The sequence below is a fragment of the Maniola jurtina genome, chromosome 15 (assembly GCF_905333055.1).
Source record: "Maniola jurtina chromosome 15, ilManJurt1.1, whole genome shotgun sequence".
Lineage (NCBI taxonomy): Eukaryota > Metazoa > Arthropoda > Insecta > Lepidoptera > Nymphalidae > Maniola > Maniola jurtina.
The window spans coordinates 9,819,486-9,839,741 of record NC_060043.1 but is presented as its reverse complement, the minus strand read 5'-3'; the positions used below and the strand labels follow the sequence as shown (position 1 = coordinate 9,839,741).

Below are 20,256 nucleotides of genomic sequence, written 5' to 3'. Positions count from 1 at the left end.
ATAGGTAGGTATCTATTGCATTGCTGCTTGCTCAATCCCACGGTTTTTCTGAAAATCCTTTCTTCGTGGAGGTCTATGTAGAGACAAAAGACAGGTAAATCTCTAATTTTTAGACCCAGTGTCTATCTATGTCAGAATCCAATAAGGATCTAAGGTTTATGCATGCACTATAATGTATAAATACTTGATTAAAATATCGAAAGGATTTGGATCTCAGCCAGCTTATATATAAATCTAACTGTGATATCTGGTTAATATCATAATATTATTATGCTTGCCACGAGTAAGGTGTAATAATCCAGATTAGTACCTACTTAAATTTCAAGCACTTATGACTAAAAAGTAGTAAGCCTTTAACAAGTTAATCAAAATTCTAAGAAGCTTTTACAAGTTAAAGGAAAATTTTACTGTACAATCTTGTAAAACATAGGTTTGTACAACAACCTTTTGTAATTTAATCCCAACCTTTACATTTATAAATTATTATTAAAGATAATAAATTAAGCGGCTTACTGTAAAAGGTCTAGCGAACCAAATAGCTAATGAATAAAATATAAATTATTGTATAATAATATTTGTATTGAAATTGTTTTAATTTGACGCTGGTAACCTTATGGCAGCCCTATTTTTCTATGATTTCACGTCACCATAGCTAAATCCTACTAATATTATAAATATGAAAGTGTGGATGTTTGGATGTTTGGTACTCAATCACGCAAAAAATACTGGACGGATTTAGTATGGAGATAGAATATACCCTGGATTAACACATAGGCTACTTTTTATCCCGGCTATATATATTAAATACCAGCTGATGCTCGCGTCTTCGTCCGCGTGGAATTACATTTTTCAAAATCCCACGGGAACTCTTTGATTTTCCGGGATAAAATTTGCCTATGTCAATTATATGGACGTAAGCTACCTTGGTACCAAATTTCATACAAATCGGTCAAGCGGTTTAGGTATCCCGTGGAAACTCCTTGATTTTCCGGGATAGTAGCCTATGTCCGTCCCCGGGATATAAGCTAACTCTTTACCAAATTGACAGACACACTATCGCATTTACAATATTAGTATGGAGTATGGATAATACTAACGTTAGGCTGTTTACCAGCGTGCACGGAAATTGCAAATTGATGGTCTATTAATCTTCCAAATAGCTATAACTGAACGTTCGTTTGAACTCGTGATATACTCCTAAGTCTAGTGATACACTTGCCAATAGCTAGTTGGCCGATGCGTTTTTAGAGTTCCGTATCCGAAGGGTGCTAACGAAATCACTTTTTGAAATAGGTAAAAGGAATAAATAGATGTTTTATTGAAATAAAAAAATTACAAGTACTTTTAAATAGTCATAACTACTAATAATAATAATACTAATACTAATGGTGCCTTCTTAAATTTTTTTTTAAAAAACTTAAGGCGTGGCGGCAGAAATTGCTTGAGAGTATCTCAAACATTTTTTCGGCCAGAAGTAACATTCATAATATGATACTTCCACCGAAAATATTCGTCAAATAGATCAGCTGTTTAGAGGTCAGCATCTTGATTGAAGTGGTACCAAGAAGTTAGTGCCAAGGAAGATCCATGCTTAGAAGTGGGCCGGCAATCGGTTGATGAGATGGAGGTGGTTGTTTTTATGAACCATTAAGGAAAAGTGTTCTAACATAGGTACACGTATTTAAATTACTGAAGTCATCCAAGATAACAAATGATTTACAAGGTCGGACGAGTATAATATGCAAATTGTTAACGTGGCATTCAATTACGAAGCCCTTGTCAATTTAGCAAGCGAATTTGAATAGATATTGTTATGTGTTACTTCGAATTACGTTTAGCATCTGTTATATGCTAAAGAGCATTTTATGTAAATTACTTTTACATCTCGCGAAATCAATTTGCAATTCTTTATCAAACTTACTTGCCTATTTCCAGATGTCGCAAAAGTTTTGTGGAAGGAAGCATGCATATAATATTTTTCTAAAGTTATGTTCAACTCATTCATTCGTATATACATTATTGCGTACTTATTTGATTTTAATCAATCTTAATCACACTAATCACACTAATATTATAAAGGCGAAAGTTTGTGTGTATGTGTGTGTGTGTGTGTGTGTGTGTGTGTGTGTGTGTGTGTGTGTGTGTGTGTATGTTTGTTACTCCTTCACGCAAAAACTACTGGACAGATTTGGCTGAAATTCGGAATGGAGATAGATAATATCCTGGATTAGCACATAGGCTACTTTTTATCCCGGAAAACCAAAGAGTTCCCACGGGAAGTCGCGGGCGTCAGCTAGTTATAAATATTTGTATGGGAAGGCACTGGCCCCTATAATACGGGCTGACCTAGTTTATGGGCCAGGACTCCATGAAACTCATGTACTTAAATTTGATAAATAAATCATTTCATTTCATTTCATTCAACTTGAGTTGCAGGGAGCCGCTGGATTCAGGCGGTGCAAGACTAGTGCGTGTATAAGTTCCTACAAGAGGCTTATGCCCAGCTGTGAACGTCGGTTGATAATGATAATGATGACGAATTAAAGATCCAATGTCGATATCTATCGCTGGATTATCCATTGAAAATCAAAATAAAATATTACGTCTTCTTTTCTCAGCAACTTACGTCTAGGCAGCGAATTTCCTTTGTTCAATTTAGTCTAAATATAATATAATATCTTATTGCTTCTATGAAGATATTTTATTTGAAGACGATATCGATATTATAAAATCGATGTTTGATGACCTCATTGCGCAGTTGTGAGCTCTGTGATCTGTGAGCTGTGTGTTTTATAAGTTGGAGGTCCCTGATACGATTCCTGGCAGGGGACTTTGTAAATGTATATTTCAGATATTTCCTCCCACTAGGATACGTGGATAAAAACCTATATCCACGTGGATGAAGGTTTTCAAAAATCTCACGGGAACTATTTGATTTTCCAGAATGAAATGTAGCCTTCGTGTTACTTCAGGGTATATTCAGGATATCCCCATTTTCATATTAGCCAAATCGGTTCAGTCATTATATTTGATAGATAAAGTTATTATATTGGGTAACAAACAATGATACATAATATTACAAGACACATCTGATTATGAACCCACTCGATCGATGTCGATTACAATCAATTCACTCAAAGTTTGTTAAATACTTACTATGCAAAAAATTACTATATACAATAAAAACTCAGTCGATTTTTTAATGTTTTATTTCATCGTGATAATAAATATAGAGGTTGTAAGGATAAAAATAAAAAATTACAATTACATTAGTCATAATTTATGTAATTTACAATCGAGTTTATGAGCATTCCAATAATTTATAATAATTATCGTGATCAGAGATATGTACAACTTTCAAGTAAAACTACATTTTATAATTACGCATCTTCTAATATCATGTAAAAGCTACACTACATCAGATAATAGTTCATTAGTTATAATTAAACTTAAGCGGGCTCTCTCCGTCACTCGTTTCATACAATCGTAGTTCCAATTTCATTTGAATATTAAGCAACCAAAGTACATGAAATTATGCAGACATATTCTAGAAACTAATATCTATGTCTGTGGTTTTCCAGATTTCTGTTAAAATATTCGGTTTCAAAGTTACGCGATCTTAAAAAATTTCATACAAATCTTTGAGCCCCTGCAATTTTAAAACTACATATTTTTAGAAAAATCTAAAACACCACAGACACAGATATTAGTTTCTAGAATATGTCTGCAAAATTTCATGGACTTTGGTTGCTTAATATTCAAATGAAATTGGAACTACGATTGTATGAAACAAGTGACGGAGGAGCCCCGTTAACTCATTAAATATGGTGAATCAATCAACACAGTTTTTATTTTTATCAACCAACATACCTTGATAGAGGCGAAGGTAAATTAATTAAATGTAATTTAAATATAAACAGGCTTCTTTGCAAGATTTATTAACATTTCTTTGAAAATATCATTAATTGTACTTTTGGAATTTAACACAAAATAGACAGGTTTATAGCAATAATTTTAGTATTTACCTTTTTACATTATTAACATATTATTATTTAAAGTTATTTTTAGTTGAAATATCTTTGAAGTATCTTTTGTAGTAGGTATATACTATTAAAATAAATCGAAATGTATACTTAAACCAATATTCAAAATATGTTCTTCCGTGATAACTCTGTCTAGGTAAAAATATGTCAATTAAGTAATTTAACTTACCATTAATTACGGTCTATGGATTAAAATTTTATTATAATAAATAGTATTAGATGAAACTATTATTTCTTTTATCTCTATTACCTAATAAAATATTTAATATAATTTTTAAAATAGAATTACTTAGTGACTTTGAAAATATATCCGTTCTGTTAAATTCTAAAAATATGAAGGCATTCTTTGAGGTTTTGATGTGTATTTTGAATTTGAAAAGTATCATGAAAATACGGATAATTCTGAAATAAATTAACAATTAATATTGGCACAAGATGACTACAGTAATTAGAGAATAGGCTAAACATAGATTGATAAGAGTTATCTAATTCCTCACCTTCGTTGGCAATTTGTATAGTGATTATATTTATGCAAATATTCTTGTTGTTTATTATGATATTAATGAGTGAGAGGCAAATCATAAAACTATTATTAAAATAAATAATGTTCAGCCTTCATTACTACCTAGAACTATACCTACGACCTACGCGAATAAATAAAAAAATATTGCGCAGAAATTCAAAGGACTTGATTTGAAAATATCAATTTCTAATAAAATAGAACTTGATAGACACGTAAGATTATACAGCAGTAAATCAAGATAACAGAAAGAAAACTATTTGAAAACAGCAGATAATAATATAAGTACTTCAGGGGCATGAGACGGGTCTGCCCGCGAAATTCAAATTAAATTTGGTTTTTCGCAATTTGTAAACTAATACGACAACGCAGGCTTATAGCATTTTAATTGCGCCAATGACAGTATCATCCTCACAGGTTTATATAAAAATATTTACTTGAAAGGGTCTAGTTTAAGAAATTAGCTCTAGTATCGACTAAGTCTCAAATTAGTCCTGTTGGTTAGGTAGGTCATAAACCTGTGAGGATGATACTGCCATTGGCGCAATTAAAATGCCAAAAGCCTACGCTGTCGTATTAGTTTACAAATTGCCAAAAACCTAATTAAATTTGAATTTCGCGAGCAGGCCCGTCACATCCACCTTAACTAAAAAAAGGAGTTTAAGTATAGGTATATAACACAGCAAAAAATCCAAACTAACTGAAGATAAGGCTTATACTACGCAATTTATGAATAAAAAATTCTTTACATCACGTCTAAAACTACGCATAATAACTGGTGTCAAAGGCATACTGAATGAGGGTTTTTTGTTTAATTGCAATCCTCACAAAGCTCCAATCTACAAACAACTGCAAAGTAAATTACTACGATGCACTTTCATAAAACATACAATAGTTTATTATGCTTAATAAGTAGGTACCTAGCTTTGTGGTATAATCTGAGTTTTGATGATAAATGTATTCAAGCAATAATGAGAGTTAGATAAACACCTAATCCAAAGGTTATACATAGTGGAGGGAATAAAGTAGTCTTAGCTCCAACTGATATCGGGTCAAAATGACTCTCGACTTCAAATCCTCTACAGTCTACCCCATACAATCTGGTCCCTTAACACCAGTAAAGAATCAATGCTAAGATTTTCTCTTGAGTAAGTTTTTTTAATTTAGTGCCATTATTTAAATTTCTCGTTTATCTTTACAAGGTTTTGGAATAATTGACTTAATTATTTTATATTATGTTACATTTCTTATTAGTTGACAAAGGTAGGTAGGAAGCTGGACGAAGCAAAGTGAAGATATGATTATATTGATATAGTACCATTTAAGATACCCCTATAATTTAAATTCATTCATTAGAGGAGGAAAGAGATTGACGCGAGTGTTTAAAAAGAAAACTCTTCATGATAATTTGATATTTATACTGCCACTGCGCTGGTGCTGATAATAATTGATACTCAATCGGTACACAACACATACCACAAATCTTATTCATATCTATATGTGGTTTATATAGCTCCGTATTGTATTAGTGCTTGTATGTGGAGACCGTGCCTATAAAATAAATTACTGTCGTAGAAATATTTACGTTTGTAACGTCAACGTGAGGAAAGTGATAAAATCGTAATTTAAATGGGTAAAGACAATAATTGACAACGGGCATTTACAGCATCAGTAATTAATTTTTGTGATTGATCAGTAATTAACAGGGCTCTCTCCGTCACTTACTCCATACAATCGTAGTTCCAATTTCATTTGAATATTAAGCAACCAAAGTCCATGAAATTTTGCAGACATATTCTAGAAACTAATATCTGTACCTGTGGTGTTTTAGATTTATCTAAAAATATGTAGTTTTAAAATTACAGTTTTAAATATTGTGAATTTTTAAGACCGCGTAACTTTGAAACCGAATATTTTAACAGAAATCTGGAAAACCGCAGACATAGATGTTAGTTTCTAGAATATGTTTGCAAAATTTCATGGACTTTGGTTGCTGAATATTCAAATGAAATTGAAACTACGTTTGTATGGAGCGAGTGACGGAGAGACCCCTCTTAAATTGTGCAATTAATTTTCGTGATTTATGAATACTGCTTCTTCACTTTGCTTCATATCATTCATTTTGCTTCAAATTGCTTCCTTAGAATCGTCAATACTATACCCGATTAATGACGTAGTTACATAAAACTACTATTTCAGATGTCGTAGTCGTAAAATATACAATATTTAATTTTCTATAAGTACGAGTAATCCCTTAGTTTAAAAAGATAAATCAGCATCCCAAAGTAACCACTTGTCTGATGTTATCATATAAAATTCGTCACTCGCTTACTTCCTAAAACACCATGGTGCTGATAATACAATTCATTGGACCAAAGTTCAACCTTCAATTCTACACTAACTCTATAACCACATAGACAAGTATTATTTTATTAGTCTTTAAGACAAAATTGCGAATACGACTACAGGCAATCGAAAACTAGTTTAGGTATATTATCATAGGCATATCTATCAAATTGTACGTACTAAGACTAGTCGAATACTTTATAATTTTACAAGACACTGAAGATATTTTACATAGAATTTTATGAGCTTCTGCACGTAAACCTATAAAATGCTCTATCCTTATTATTAATTTTTAGATTTGCAAAATTTTACAAAAAATTTTAACATTAAAGAAAATAATATGATCCTTTTTTAATAATTAAAATAAAGCAATAATAATAATCAAAAATATTTAAAATGATGTTTCAAAACATTTTTCATATAATTAACTTTTGTTATTTTATTTTTTAACATTCAGATAATATTTACAATAAATTACAATAAAATAAATGTATGCTAAAGATCAAAAAATCCGTCCTATGTACAGTGCATAAAGTAATTTTGTTAAGGTTTACAATACCAAAGCTCATTAAACTTACATATAGATTGCTTAGGAAAAATACTATCATAGACATTGGTTAATTCATAAAATAGGGTAATATTTAAAGTGGCACAGTTAAATTTCGATAAATCTTTTTAAATATATTGTGCAGTCCCTTACAATCTATATTATGTGATAATTAGATTAAAATTAGATTACCGAATTTCGATATTATTTATCTAAACACTCAATAGAGACAGATGTATAAGTCAGTAAACGAAGGAGTGCCTAAATATGCCAAATTAAATTTATATAATATGTACGTTAGGCAAAGTCACGGAAGGGAGTGTCCAGAACAATATACTCACTTGAAATCTCAAGAGATGGGGAGACAAAATGTATGGCCCTCTTTTCTAAAATATAGATTTCAGTTAAACACTGCTAGTACTTTGAAACTAAACCACCTAATAAGAATGATGCAAAATAATAGATTGTAGAGCTTGTCTATTTTGAAATGACGCGCCCCACTACATAATTTTGTTCACTTAGATGTGTAAATTGCGGTGGTGGGACGCGTCATTTTAAAATAGACAAGCTCTACCACAGGGGCATAAACAAGCCGTTTTATCAGACACGTTTATGTACCCGAGCCGAAGGCGAGTTATACTCGTACACTCTGCGTTTCACTTCCATTGCGAGGAAATGAAACAGTAAGATGCGACCGCGACCTGTGGGTCAGCCCACTTACCTTTTTTTAATTGAAGTGAAAAAGGTTTTTTGTATACAAATTTAGTTTATTATCGTTCTAAATTATTTTTGAGATTTTTGAGTAAAACTGAAAAAGTAACAACTATAGCTATGGCAAGGGTGACAGTTGCCGTAAATCAAGCAAAGCTACGTTGCTGTCATCCTTCTATAACTCGCACTATACCCTAAGAAACATCTCAGTCAAGGAGTACATCTATAACTTCTTTCACCTGATATCACATATTAACCTAAGTAATGCTACCTCAAAGACTTTTAATAAGTTGTTCAAGACACTACCAACTACAACTCTACAAACTTTCACCAAGTTCCAATGAGCTGATTTGCTTTTTAATGTCTTATCGGCTCAGACCTTCGTTTACTGAATTTCGAGTTAAAAATCAGTTGAATATTTGACAAAACACGACGAAAATGTCCATGGTCCCTCATCAAGACACACTTGAAATAGCGATAGATCAGCCGAGAGTCTTTAAAAATTCGTTGTAGCATATATATGCAATCACAAAACACTTTTCACACACAATATACACGAGAGAATAACGCAAGTTTGTAATAGTTTACAGAGATCAGTGCGATAGTTTATACTTCTTGTAGATAAGTCTATTTCTTAGGGACTTTGTGCAGGACTCGGCCAAGGCGGCCGCATCTTTTCCAGCACGTATTTCAGCTGGAAACCGGTATGGAAATGCTACAGGTACTCATCTATTTGGTCGTAGTCCTCGTCCGGGGGCGAGGGTCCGGATACGGAGAGGATCGGTAGACCGAAGTGCTTTACCGTCTCAACACTACCACTGTCATCTGATTTGCACCCTTCTTCGTTGATCGTCTCCTCTCGAGGTGCTTTGACTGTGCACAGCCGTTCTGATGAATCACTCATCGTTGTCAGAGGTATGTTGTCTGCTGACCTGTAAAGATTATCACGATTTAAGATAACCATGTACAGTCAAAGGCCGCAAATCGTGTAGCACTTTAATGCTCATATTCGCGCGGCACGGTTATGCACATGCGTTACATGTGTGAGTGTTTTTGATGCAATAGTCTCGCGGAATTGCTACTCGAATTCTGAGGCCAACCGTACCACTAGAAGAGTAACTTCAAAATGGAAAAGACATCTGACGTCAACGCCAAGATTCGGTCATATCAGGCGCATCGAAGACGATGATGAATGGTGATCATGACAACAGGTGTTAACACTCGACATCTGCACGTACGTATTGTTACATCCATTTAACCGATTTAGTCGGGCAAAAACATAGCTTGCGACCCGGGAATAGACATGCTCCTTTATTTCCCGGTAAATTAGTTTCTATGGGATTATTAAAAACCCATCCGATTAACCGATTTTAATACAGTGATAGCTTATATCCAGAGAACAGCATAAGCTTCTAATTATCCCGGAAAAACAAAGAGTTTCCACGGAATTTAAAAATAATTAAAGACCGTGGTTTTGTCCGACCTCATTCAGCGTATAATTTAATATTATTTTGTAAAAATTCAAAATATTTCATTGCCATGACCATAATTTATAACGTTTTTTTAAAATTTCATGTTGATTTCGTGTTTCACTTTACGGTTTATAAATCTAGTTGTATTTTTGTTTCAATTTTGTTTCATTTCCACAAATACGGTTCTGTTAATCTGAGTTTGGAGCGACTAGAACTAGTTTACTGTTTGCATTCGACTACAAAGTTTTAATATTATTAGCAAAATGTTCATAAACCATTTTAAACTTAAATTCGTTAGTTGTTTGAAATTTGATTCAAAAATTGCCTTTTTTGGCCTCGTTTTGGAGCAAAATCAGAAAATATTGAATTATTTTATACTAATGAATCACCCTGGCTTCGCACGGATAGCTTGAGTGAAACTACCCTACTATTTCCTTATCCAACTATACTATGAAAATGTCCCCACTCACTCTCCACCAGGTTTTTAACTATATTCATGCAAAAAATTACGTCATTCTTTTACTTTGTTGCGGCGTGATTGAAGAACAAATCAATGAACATGTTTTCGCATTTATACGAAACTTTTTACTCATAAAGAAAAAATACCTATTCGCTTAGGATTAAAATTCATTTGGATTCATTTTGAGATTTACGAATAGGTCACCACTGCAGTCGTAGCTTTTCCAAAAAATTAATATTTTCTTTTAATAAAAATAAATATTCTATGCTAAGCTAAAACTCATTTCTACTCTTCATTTCTATAACTAAAATTACAAAACAAAAGATTGTTCTCAAGCGAGAAATGGAATTTTGCAACTTAACACCTCGCAACGTGAATTCTTTCGTAGCCGGTAGCTGTGAAACTTAAAAGCCACTTCAATATGAATATGAAAGCATTTCAAACAAAGTCAAAAACGTTTTCATGTTCACCCTCATGCTCATACTGGACTCCCGAAGCAATCTAAAGACATAATAGTTGCAAAAGAAAAAGCAGAAAGCGGTTAATATCGTCACGTGTAAAACTAGACACACAAATATGCATTTTATTTCACAGGGCTTTAGGGCACAATTCCGACTGTAAGATTTATTTGCCTCAAGAATTCGCAAAAGAAAATGACCAGTCAGGTTCGTGTTGGGTCAAGCATAACATAAGGTTTCATAGTCAAGTCAATAAACCAAAATTTACGGCATTTCTGCTGCAATTTCATAGAGTTTTCTCAGATAAAAAGCTAAAAGCGAACAGTATGATCGCATATACGCACATAAATCTAGATTTAATATATTTTTCTTAAGAAGGTGAACAACCAGACACATGTACATGCATACGACGTTCGGTTCTACGCCCAGCGCTTAAGATGCAACACATACAGACAGAGTGCGAGTATTTTTGATAAAAATTTTAACTCAACTTTGTGTGGTTGGCATATGGTTGAAATCGGTATACTGGCAACAAAACAAAGAGGGCGAGCCGCCGTTATGCCAACATAAGTAAAGTTATAAAGAAAAACCTCGGTTCCACTCCACTCCGTCAGTGTGCGTTGCACTTTTGACTTCGCAAAGTTTAATCTCTCATGTGTAACATGATTTTATTTTTAGTTCATAATTCACTAAACGCCGTTACTTACGAGCGTTGCTTAGAGATTCTGCTAAAAAATGTCTGTGGTTGTCTCAACTCTAACTGTTGAACTCTTGCAAGGTTTAGCACATAGAATATGGTCTTGTGATACTTGACAATGACTTCCAGCGACTTACTTGAATTCGTTGTGCACTTACATTGAAATTCATAGTCAAGATAGGGGGCTTCGAATCCCAGTGTTAGCGGAGGATCGCCCTAATGTCACATAATAATATACAGGATGTACACAGAACGATAACAAAAACGAAGACAGGTGACAGTACTGATAATTACTGATAAGATACTATAAGTGAACTACGAAAAAATATTTTTAAAATCCTGTATTTTTCAATAGTTCACAATATATTGCAATTAAAACATCTGATTGACGCTAGAGGTCAACGAAAGTTCCATAAATAGGCCACTCGAAGTCAATGCCGCGTCGTAGGTGGGACCTAGACCCGAGTTTTGCCCGCTATACAATGCGGGTTTGAAAAATACTAAATCACTAAAACCACAAGATAAGGCAAATGTTCATTGGCATTGGATTGTGTTAAGGGAGTATAATAATTACGCTAATTTTTTGCTAGCGTTCTGGAAGCACCCTGTATAATATGTTAAGGACAAACACATTCTACCTACAGGTGATCCTATGTTACCTGGCTTTACGACACAGCTGCGATTGCGATCCGTGCCTCCTGAGGAATTCACTCGGATCAAAGCCCGCGAAACCAGTTGGCTCGGCGGACACGAAGATGGCGGAATTCACCCTCGGCCGGTTACTACACCTCGCTAGTAGATGCTCCTCGCACTCCAGGCTTTGTGTGTGCGTGTGTGACCAACGCATGTGCTACAAAAATACAAAGATATTAACAATTTATACTTATCATGATACTGTTTTACCTATATACATACTTTAAGGAATTTTGACTACATAACTAAAACCAGCCAAGTGCGAGTCGGACTCGCGCACCGAGGGTTGCGTACTAACAACGCAAGTTAATGACGGACAGCTATCTATCTGCGATTTAGTAAACTAATTATTTTTTGTGAATGTATTTTCATTTTCGTTCTCGGTTCTCGCGCACCGAGGGTTCCGTACCTACTCGGGTATTTTTCACAATAGTTTGCACGATAAATCAAAAATTATTATGCATAAACATAAACTAAAATCTGTTTTAGAATGTACAGGTAAAGCCCTTCATACTCCACTTGGTATAGTTATCTTACTTTGGAATTGAGAATACTAATTATTTGTTCATGAACACATTTTAATTAATTTTTTTGTGCGCCAATTTACGGTTTTCGGATTTTTCCTTTACTTGTGCTATAAGACCTACCTACCTGCCAAATTTTATGATTCTAAGTCAACGGAAAGTACCCTATAGGTTTTCTTGACAGACGGACAGACAGGCGGACAAAGTGATCCTATAAGGGATCTGATTTCCCTATTGAGTTATGGAACCCTAAAAATTGTGGAACCGACAGATTCGAACCTGCGGTATCTCCTGCGTATCGCACCCGGACGCCTTTGACCACTAAGCCAAAGTTTATTTAAAACTTAAAGTTAACTTAATGGTAAAAAAACCTCCGAGCGTGATATCCAGGGGAGACATAGGTTTTGATATGTATTTAAAATTATAAAGATTACAAAACTCGCGATGAACAAAGCTCATACATTCGTGTTTTAATATATAATAAGTGAAGACAAATTGGTATGGTTGTTTGTGTGTCGTATCTACATATTATACACACAACGCACGGACCACATAGATACTTGGTATTTACGCACCTTGGGTAAGACACGGTCTACCATAGCATGTTTCAAAGCATGGTTGTTCACTATCACAAACCATAGACTATGTAAAACAATAAACATTTTTTACTATTAAAATTTTATAGCCCGATAGATACAGGTCGAATGCGATGTAGCCAATTGTGAGTGTCAGCTAATAGAAGTGATTGCGATATTATGATTGTGATCATTTCTTTCTAGTTTTCATATTTGATACTAGGCCTGCAGAGACCCCGTTTACACAATTTTTTGCAAGATAAATCTTACCAAGTACGTAGCGGCACAAATTTGGAGTATAGAACCATTTGCACGTAGTTTGTACTGCAAAAAAAAAACGTACACAGTACTGAACGGTTCTACACTGCGTATTTGGTAAGATTTCTCCTGCAAAAAATGTGCGGTGTTAATGCCGTGTGGTGGTGTTATATAAGTCCGTGAATGAAAGCTTGCTAGATGCTATGACCAAAGATTATTATAAATTCACTCAACTAAAAAACTATAAGCCACACAATAAACAAAATTGTCTGTATTCAGATTGGTCAGTAAATACCCACTGACTACTAGATAGATTCTTTTCAGCATCTGAGTGTCTAACTTTTAGTAGCTTAGGCTGAAATCTAAAGAGCGTATTTTGACTTTGCTCAGACTTGAGACACTATAAAAACGCTCTAGTGGTAAATTATTTTGACGATTCACTTGTAAAAGTTTATTTGAATAAAATCTATTCTATTCTATTCTAAGTCAAGGCTGAGCAAAGACATAATTTTACAGATCTCAGCCTTGAACTCCCATTCGGATACTCGAGTGCATTTGTGATATCCAAACGGGAGAAGTTGAATTAGAGCTTCTTCTTTAGATGCTATGACTTATAGATAAGGTAGATGCTCTGGTGATAGTAACCAAAGCACCAAGCCCAAAATATTACAGGCCTTGACACCTCAAGGCATGAACTTTCATGGAAATAACCGAAGTTATACATTGCATGATGGAATTTAATCTCAAACGAAAACCAGACAGATAAATATTTCGGAAAACCGTCTAAAATGTTATCTAATGGGTAGTTCTACATTACGTATTCAATAAAGCTTGTGACCTAATTTAAATAAAGGAGTGCTGGCCAGCCCTTATTAATTAATTAGGTATTACCTATTGAAATTCTCCGTAGTTCTCTGAAGTATTGAAGTAAATCTCAACAAATTGTAGAATTTAAACCGTGATACAAGTAAAAATACCGGCTAGGTGCACGGCAGATGAAGTCAAATGGTGTCGAGGCGCGGCTTCTCTTCAAAATTGGTTTTCATACATAAATCGGGGATAAAATAGCGACGTCATCACTTATGTATTAGGTACATACGTCCGAAATTATTGATTATTGGTATATTCTATTTATCTACATTAAAACAGACATAAAGAGAACCCCAAATTTTATGAATAGGTACCTATTTCAAATGCCAATACTTTACGACGTCAACAAAATAATATTAATTATCCTTAGAACAGCAATAAACTTTATTGCAAGCTCGCGAAATATGATACCTACCATATACCTACTCAAATCTTGCCAACCATTTGGCAACGTTGCCATTCGAGGCACGCGATTCGAGAGTTAGTAGGTCGATAGGTATGAGGAAGAAAAGGCTGAATCGCTCGAACGTTTCAACGGAAAAGGTTAGTAAACAAAGAGTCTCCTACTATTTGCTCGTGAAAAACATTTGTCTTTTGTTGTCGAGTGTCAAGTATGCAGAGGATTCAAATGCGGAACTTCTAGTGCGAATTCAGGAAGGAAAGTGAGATTCCATACATAACCGTGATATAAATTGATAAACGTACGCACTGAATAATTGATAACCTTAGAAGGGAAGTCGGTTAAAAATTGTGCTTGACTTTAGTTTCAATCAATGGTCCGAACAGATAAAGTTCTAAGAAGGCGTTGGGAGTTAAAAATAAAGTAATTAAAAATTTGAGAACTTTGTAAGTACGGCGGTTTTATTTTTGGGCTTAAGACATCGACTTCGGCAGTTATAGAAACCATATGAAAGCGTCCATATTAAGGCAGCTGACCTTACATCCAGTGCTAAGTCATATAAAACTTTTAACATTTTGTTATTAAGGGTGCGAGTACAAAGTGTTTTATTGGGTCATGTTTGGAACAGCCCATGTACTACAGGCGCGACACATCTCTCTCGCACTTTCTGCAAAGATTAGTTCATGAAAAAGTCACGAAGAAATTTTGTCGTACTAATTGTACTTGGCCTGCTGTGTTAATAAATAAAACAAAGCGCCAAGAATAAAAACTGGAACGATAACTTGTGTGAGGGTAAAAAAATATAACTAATGTGCCATGTAGTGTGGTTAATACAGCGATAAGTAGGAATAATAAATACTATAAATTCTATTAGCATATGGTAACTTTACAATGTAGTTTATTTATAACCTAGGAAGTAGCTTTTACTGGAGGTACATCTTTATAGTATGAATACGTGTTTGATAAAATAAGGACAAATACAAATAGCTTGATTCAATTTTGTTGAACTTTTTCAGCGACAAAGATGTCCAACCTTACCTTGAACCTTACTATACGAGTTTAAAGTGGTTTCGCAGGTTAGAATACGTAGATTTTAGTAAAATAGGCAACGGGAATATGCTAAGTCGAAGGAAGTACGATGCGGAGAAATTGCATTTCACACCTACAAGTGTAGGCAATGGCTATTCTTAGCTTCATTGTGCACGCACGCTGACCAAGTTCATTCTTAATAGATTTTACTTTTTCCTAGCGCTTTTTTCTTTTCCTTTCTTCTATGTGTGTTGGCCTGTAAATGGGTTGAAATGGCCTTCGTACGTTCAAATATTCTAGAAATCTGCATAGTCATGACTCAAGATCATGTTGGATTCAGGGCACATTTGCAATCGGGAAGTATAAGAGAAACGATGCGTCTTTCATAAAACTATCTAAAATATTTTGTACTCTACCTCCACTGCCACACATTACCTATAGGAGCTAAAGTTTACTTTATTTAAAACCATTGTGGAACGAATGTCTTCGTTTTGCGTCAGTATGCTTTGACCCTTAGCTATACAGAACACTTTACCTAGTTGATAAGTTTAATAAGACATTAAAAAAGTAAGTTTTATGTTTTAAGGATCAGTAGATTACACGAGAGTCAAATATAATATTATTTTCTGGGTTAATAATATTCGAAAAGCTCTATCATCTTGTTGCCTGTACTTTAAAAATATAAAAAACATCATTATAAGATAATATATCAGATATGCATGGATATAATTTCACTGCACGTGACATTCAAATTAAAAGAGTAAAAGATCAAAAATGCCTGCAAACAGCAGCACGCCACTGGTGTTCTAGCAAAAATTCATGAGCAAACGTGAAAAATCCAATTGTGATCGAAACTTTTTGTGCAAAAAAACAATTTTGAGCGTGCGTGTATAGCAAAATATGTGTAGATATACATAGAGCCGGGAACACTAGTAGTACCCACCCATTCGACCCCGTTCACACAGCATTAACACGCACGTTTTTTTTTGTAGGATAAGTCTTACCGAATACGTAGTGACGGATACATTGAGTATAGATCATTCCCACGTTTTTTGCAGTACACAAAACATGTGAATGGTTGTATATTCAAAGTATATACTACTACGTATTTGGTAAGATTTATCTTCCAAAAATTGTGAGATTTTAATGCAGTGTGAACGGGGTAAAATTTTGCTTCAAAAATTCGCTTCCCTCCTCTTTCACCTCAATGTCAACTGACCCTAACGCTGGAATAAATAGTCAAGATAAGGGCTTCTTTAGAAGACCATTAAGACGGGCATGTGTTATATTCAATCTTAAAGCAATGAATTAAGGTTGAATATGACACAATTATGTCGTCTGAATAGTTCCCTAAAGAAGCCCCTAGCCCCTATCTTGAGAACGAATTCCAGTGTGAGGTTGAAATTTTTAGAGTGCACTTAGACTTTGCTTAGACTTAATTTTCAGTTAAAACGGGACAGATCTATGCCAGCGGTATAACGCTGTCCCGTTTTAACAGTGTAGAGTAAAGTCAAAGTGCGTTCTAAAGATCTCATCATCCTGAGTGTGTCCGGCTCATTATAATTTGTAAGTGACGCGACTGTACTTTGGAGAACACACTAGTAAGCGTGCTACGGCTTACTTGGTGGTCGCAACCGGAGCACCGGCATTGGCAGTGAGGACAAGCCCGCGAGCTGGCGCGGGCCGGACTCCGCTAGCTGGCTTGCGTCAGCTCGTCCGGCGCCGCGTGCAGCAGGGCGAACTGACAGCCGCAGTCGCGCGCGCTGCGGCGGGGGTATTGGAAGCAACGGTCCAGGAGACAGCATACGTCCTGCGCATCATTGAAATCAAGGCTCCAAATCGAAATCTTTGTTTCAAACTTTCAAAGTGTTCGAATTCAACAAGTCGTACTTAATTTAAAAAAAAAACCGGCCAAATGCGAGTCAGACTCGCGCACCGAGTCCAGGAGAGAGCATACATACGTCCTGCGCATAATACTTTTTGAGCAACTGTAGTGATGTAGTGTATGAACTTAGATTAGTAATAAACGTAGCTTGGAACTTTACACACGTGTCTCATTTAAATATCCACTCTACGGCCATCTCAAATCTCTATATACTCCTCCAAGGTCCAAATCGAAATCTTTGTTTTAAACTTTCAAAGTATTCGAATCTATTCAACAAGTCGTAATTTAAAATAAAATAGCACGGTTGCCCTGCTAAAAACGAGCTAAAAAGAAAAATTTACAATTGAAATTGGCTCCATACAACCACCATATTGATTTTTTTGCTAGTATCATCGGGTTCGATTCTTTATTCATACATACTGGGAAGAGTTGGTAGTTTAAAATTGTCACCTTTTTTTCTCACCTGTACCTAACTGCTTAACTTTTGAATGATTATGGTGATTTGAGCCGGAACGTAACGTTTATTTTGTTCAATGACAAATCATGACTTTCCATATGTTAGACGACATCAAAGTCTAAAACAAGTGTAAATTAAAAATTTATAACACCCCCGACAAGTGAAGGTTAAAGTAACTAGAAAAGAGCTGATAACTTTCAAACGGCTGAACCGATTTTCTTGGATTATAGCTAAGAACACCCTCGATCAAGCTACATTTCAAACAAATAAAACTAAATTAAAATCGGTTCATTAGTTTAGCAGCTACGATGCCACAGACAGATACACAGACACACAGATACACAGATACACACGTCAAACTTATAACACCCGTCTTTTTGGGTCGGGGGTTAATAATTGCGTGCTAACCTGGAAGGCTCATAGATTTCATTAATACTCCAGCCAACCGCTAAACCCTTATCGATTTCTACACGACACATCGTACTGGAATGCTATGTAAGGTAATTGGCACTAATATGAATGTAATCTTTGGTTTAGATTTAGAATGCACTATATTGTAGCTATATCGAGAGGCATATTCGCTAAGCGAATAATCTCTTAAAATAAAGATTTAAAAAAATAAATATTTTAAACAATATTTTATAAAATGTCTGATCTATAAGCTAGCTAAATTTGTAGCAAAAAGTTGCATCTTACCTCTTATGACTTTTTCATTAAAGACATGTTTTAAAGACTGATAAAATGGTTGTGCTAATCCCTATATTGTTACATAAAAGCTTCATAGAAGTTGTAGATTATTAAAAAAAGTTATGATGGACAACAATTAATAACTTGATAAAATCTATAAAAAAGGTAAAAGCTTAAAAAAGAGGATTAGGTATGTAGGACGTAGGTAATAAAATGAATAATGAATCTTTACCTACTGTTTGGTTTTGTGCCTTTACACACGATTACATTTTTTTTACATCTATGCACATTTGAAAAACGCGCAAAAACAGATCTGCAAACCGAATTTGTAAACAAAATAGTCAATTATTTTATTTTTTTCTAAAATAGTGAATTATTATGTCCGTAATGCTACGCTAAATCGTTCAAAATCGCTTTGGTTACTCTTATATTTACGTCTGACGTGCATTGAAATGCAAGTGAAAATGTTTCGTGTGCAAAGACTCTTAGAGGCATAACAATGGCGAAAATTCGTAAGTGTGGAATAATTTCAAAAGATACTATCTAATCTTGAACTATTTACACTTGACCTTAAGGAACTGCGGTCGTAAATTTCAGCGACATCATAGATAAGCTTTATGGGATGGCAAATTTGTTACCCTTTACTAAAATACGCTGCCCTTTCAATTCAAAAAGCAAGCTGCGAAAAGGCGATAGCTATAGAAGAGAGAAGGAAAAGAAGCAAAACAGAGAATCCTATGATAGGATATTGACAGATTTCTTATACAAAAACCGTCAAACCCTCAAATTTATTCCTCAAATTAAAATTATTTGATGATTGAAAAATCGGCCAATAATCTGATGATTACAGTTTATTTCATATTCAAGAGAAATACTATGACTATTCGTAATTATTAAGAAACAATGATCATTAACTGCTTTTTGGGTCCCATAATGCTGCCGATGTCAATGACTTCATCCGCGTGGATTTAAGTTTTTAAAATGCCGTTGAAATTCTTTGATTTTTCCAAAATAAAAGTCACCTATGTCTAAATAAAAGTCACCTATATCTTCTGACCTAAATGATCTGTTGTAACTATATTCATGCAAAAAAATCACGGCGATCCGTTGTTCCGTCGCGGTATGATTAAAGGAAACCCCAACAAACCATTAAATCAATAAATCAACAAGCACACACACTTTCGCGTTTATAATATGGGTAATGGTGCTTGGAAAGGCAAAGTCTGAAATAAGCTCTACCTTCACAAATATAGTTCTAAACTTCTAACAAGATAACACTAAACTTGTTTCCTTAATCGAATAAATTGTAAATTAGTTTTGGCACCCTTCTTGATGTCCTCGTATATTTTTTGTGTAATCCGATACTATAAAATTATTACTAACCAGCATTGGTACACTTCCTGTAAGTCTATTACTTCACTGTTAATTTCCTGTTCTGTTCTACTGGAAAATTTCAATTCAAAATAATTTTACATTCCTTTCCTTCCAGTCCTTATTACGAATCTATCTTATCTCTATATGTACTACTTACTTATATTTGTTTATTTTCTTTTCAAGTGAGTGCTCGAGTGAAGAGCAAACGATGCCTTTTGAAAATAAAAATACCTTCTTTTTCATTTCGAAC

At 34.4% G+C, this 20,256-nt stretch overlaps 1 protein-coding gene across 4 annotated transcripts in view; it reads right to left on the bottom strand.

The window, feature by feature from the left end:
- Positions 1-7,357: 7,357 nt before the first annotated feature.
- Positions 7,358-20,256, bottom strand: part of LOC123872255 (fibronectin type III domain-containing protein 5) — a 153,482-nt gene continuing 140,583 nt past the window's right edge. For all 4 annotated transcript variants that reach the window (XM_045916422.1, XM_045916424.1, XM_045916423.1 and 1 more), the window contains 2 exons: positions 11,914-12,104; positions 7,358-9,099 (listed from right to left, as the gene is read on the bottom strand). In XM_045916422.1, coding sequence (XP_045772378.1) covers positions 8,883-9,099; positions 11,914-12,104 — 408 coding nt within the window. In that variant the 3' untranslated portion in view covers positions 7,358-8,882. The remainder of the gene's footprint in view (positions 9,100-11,913; positions 12,105-20,256) is intronic.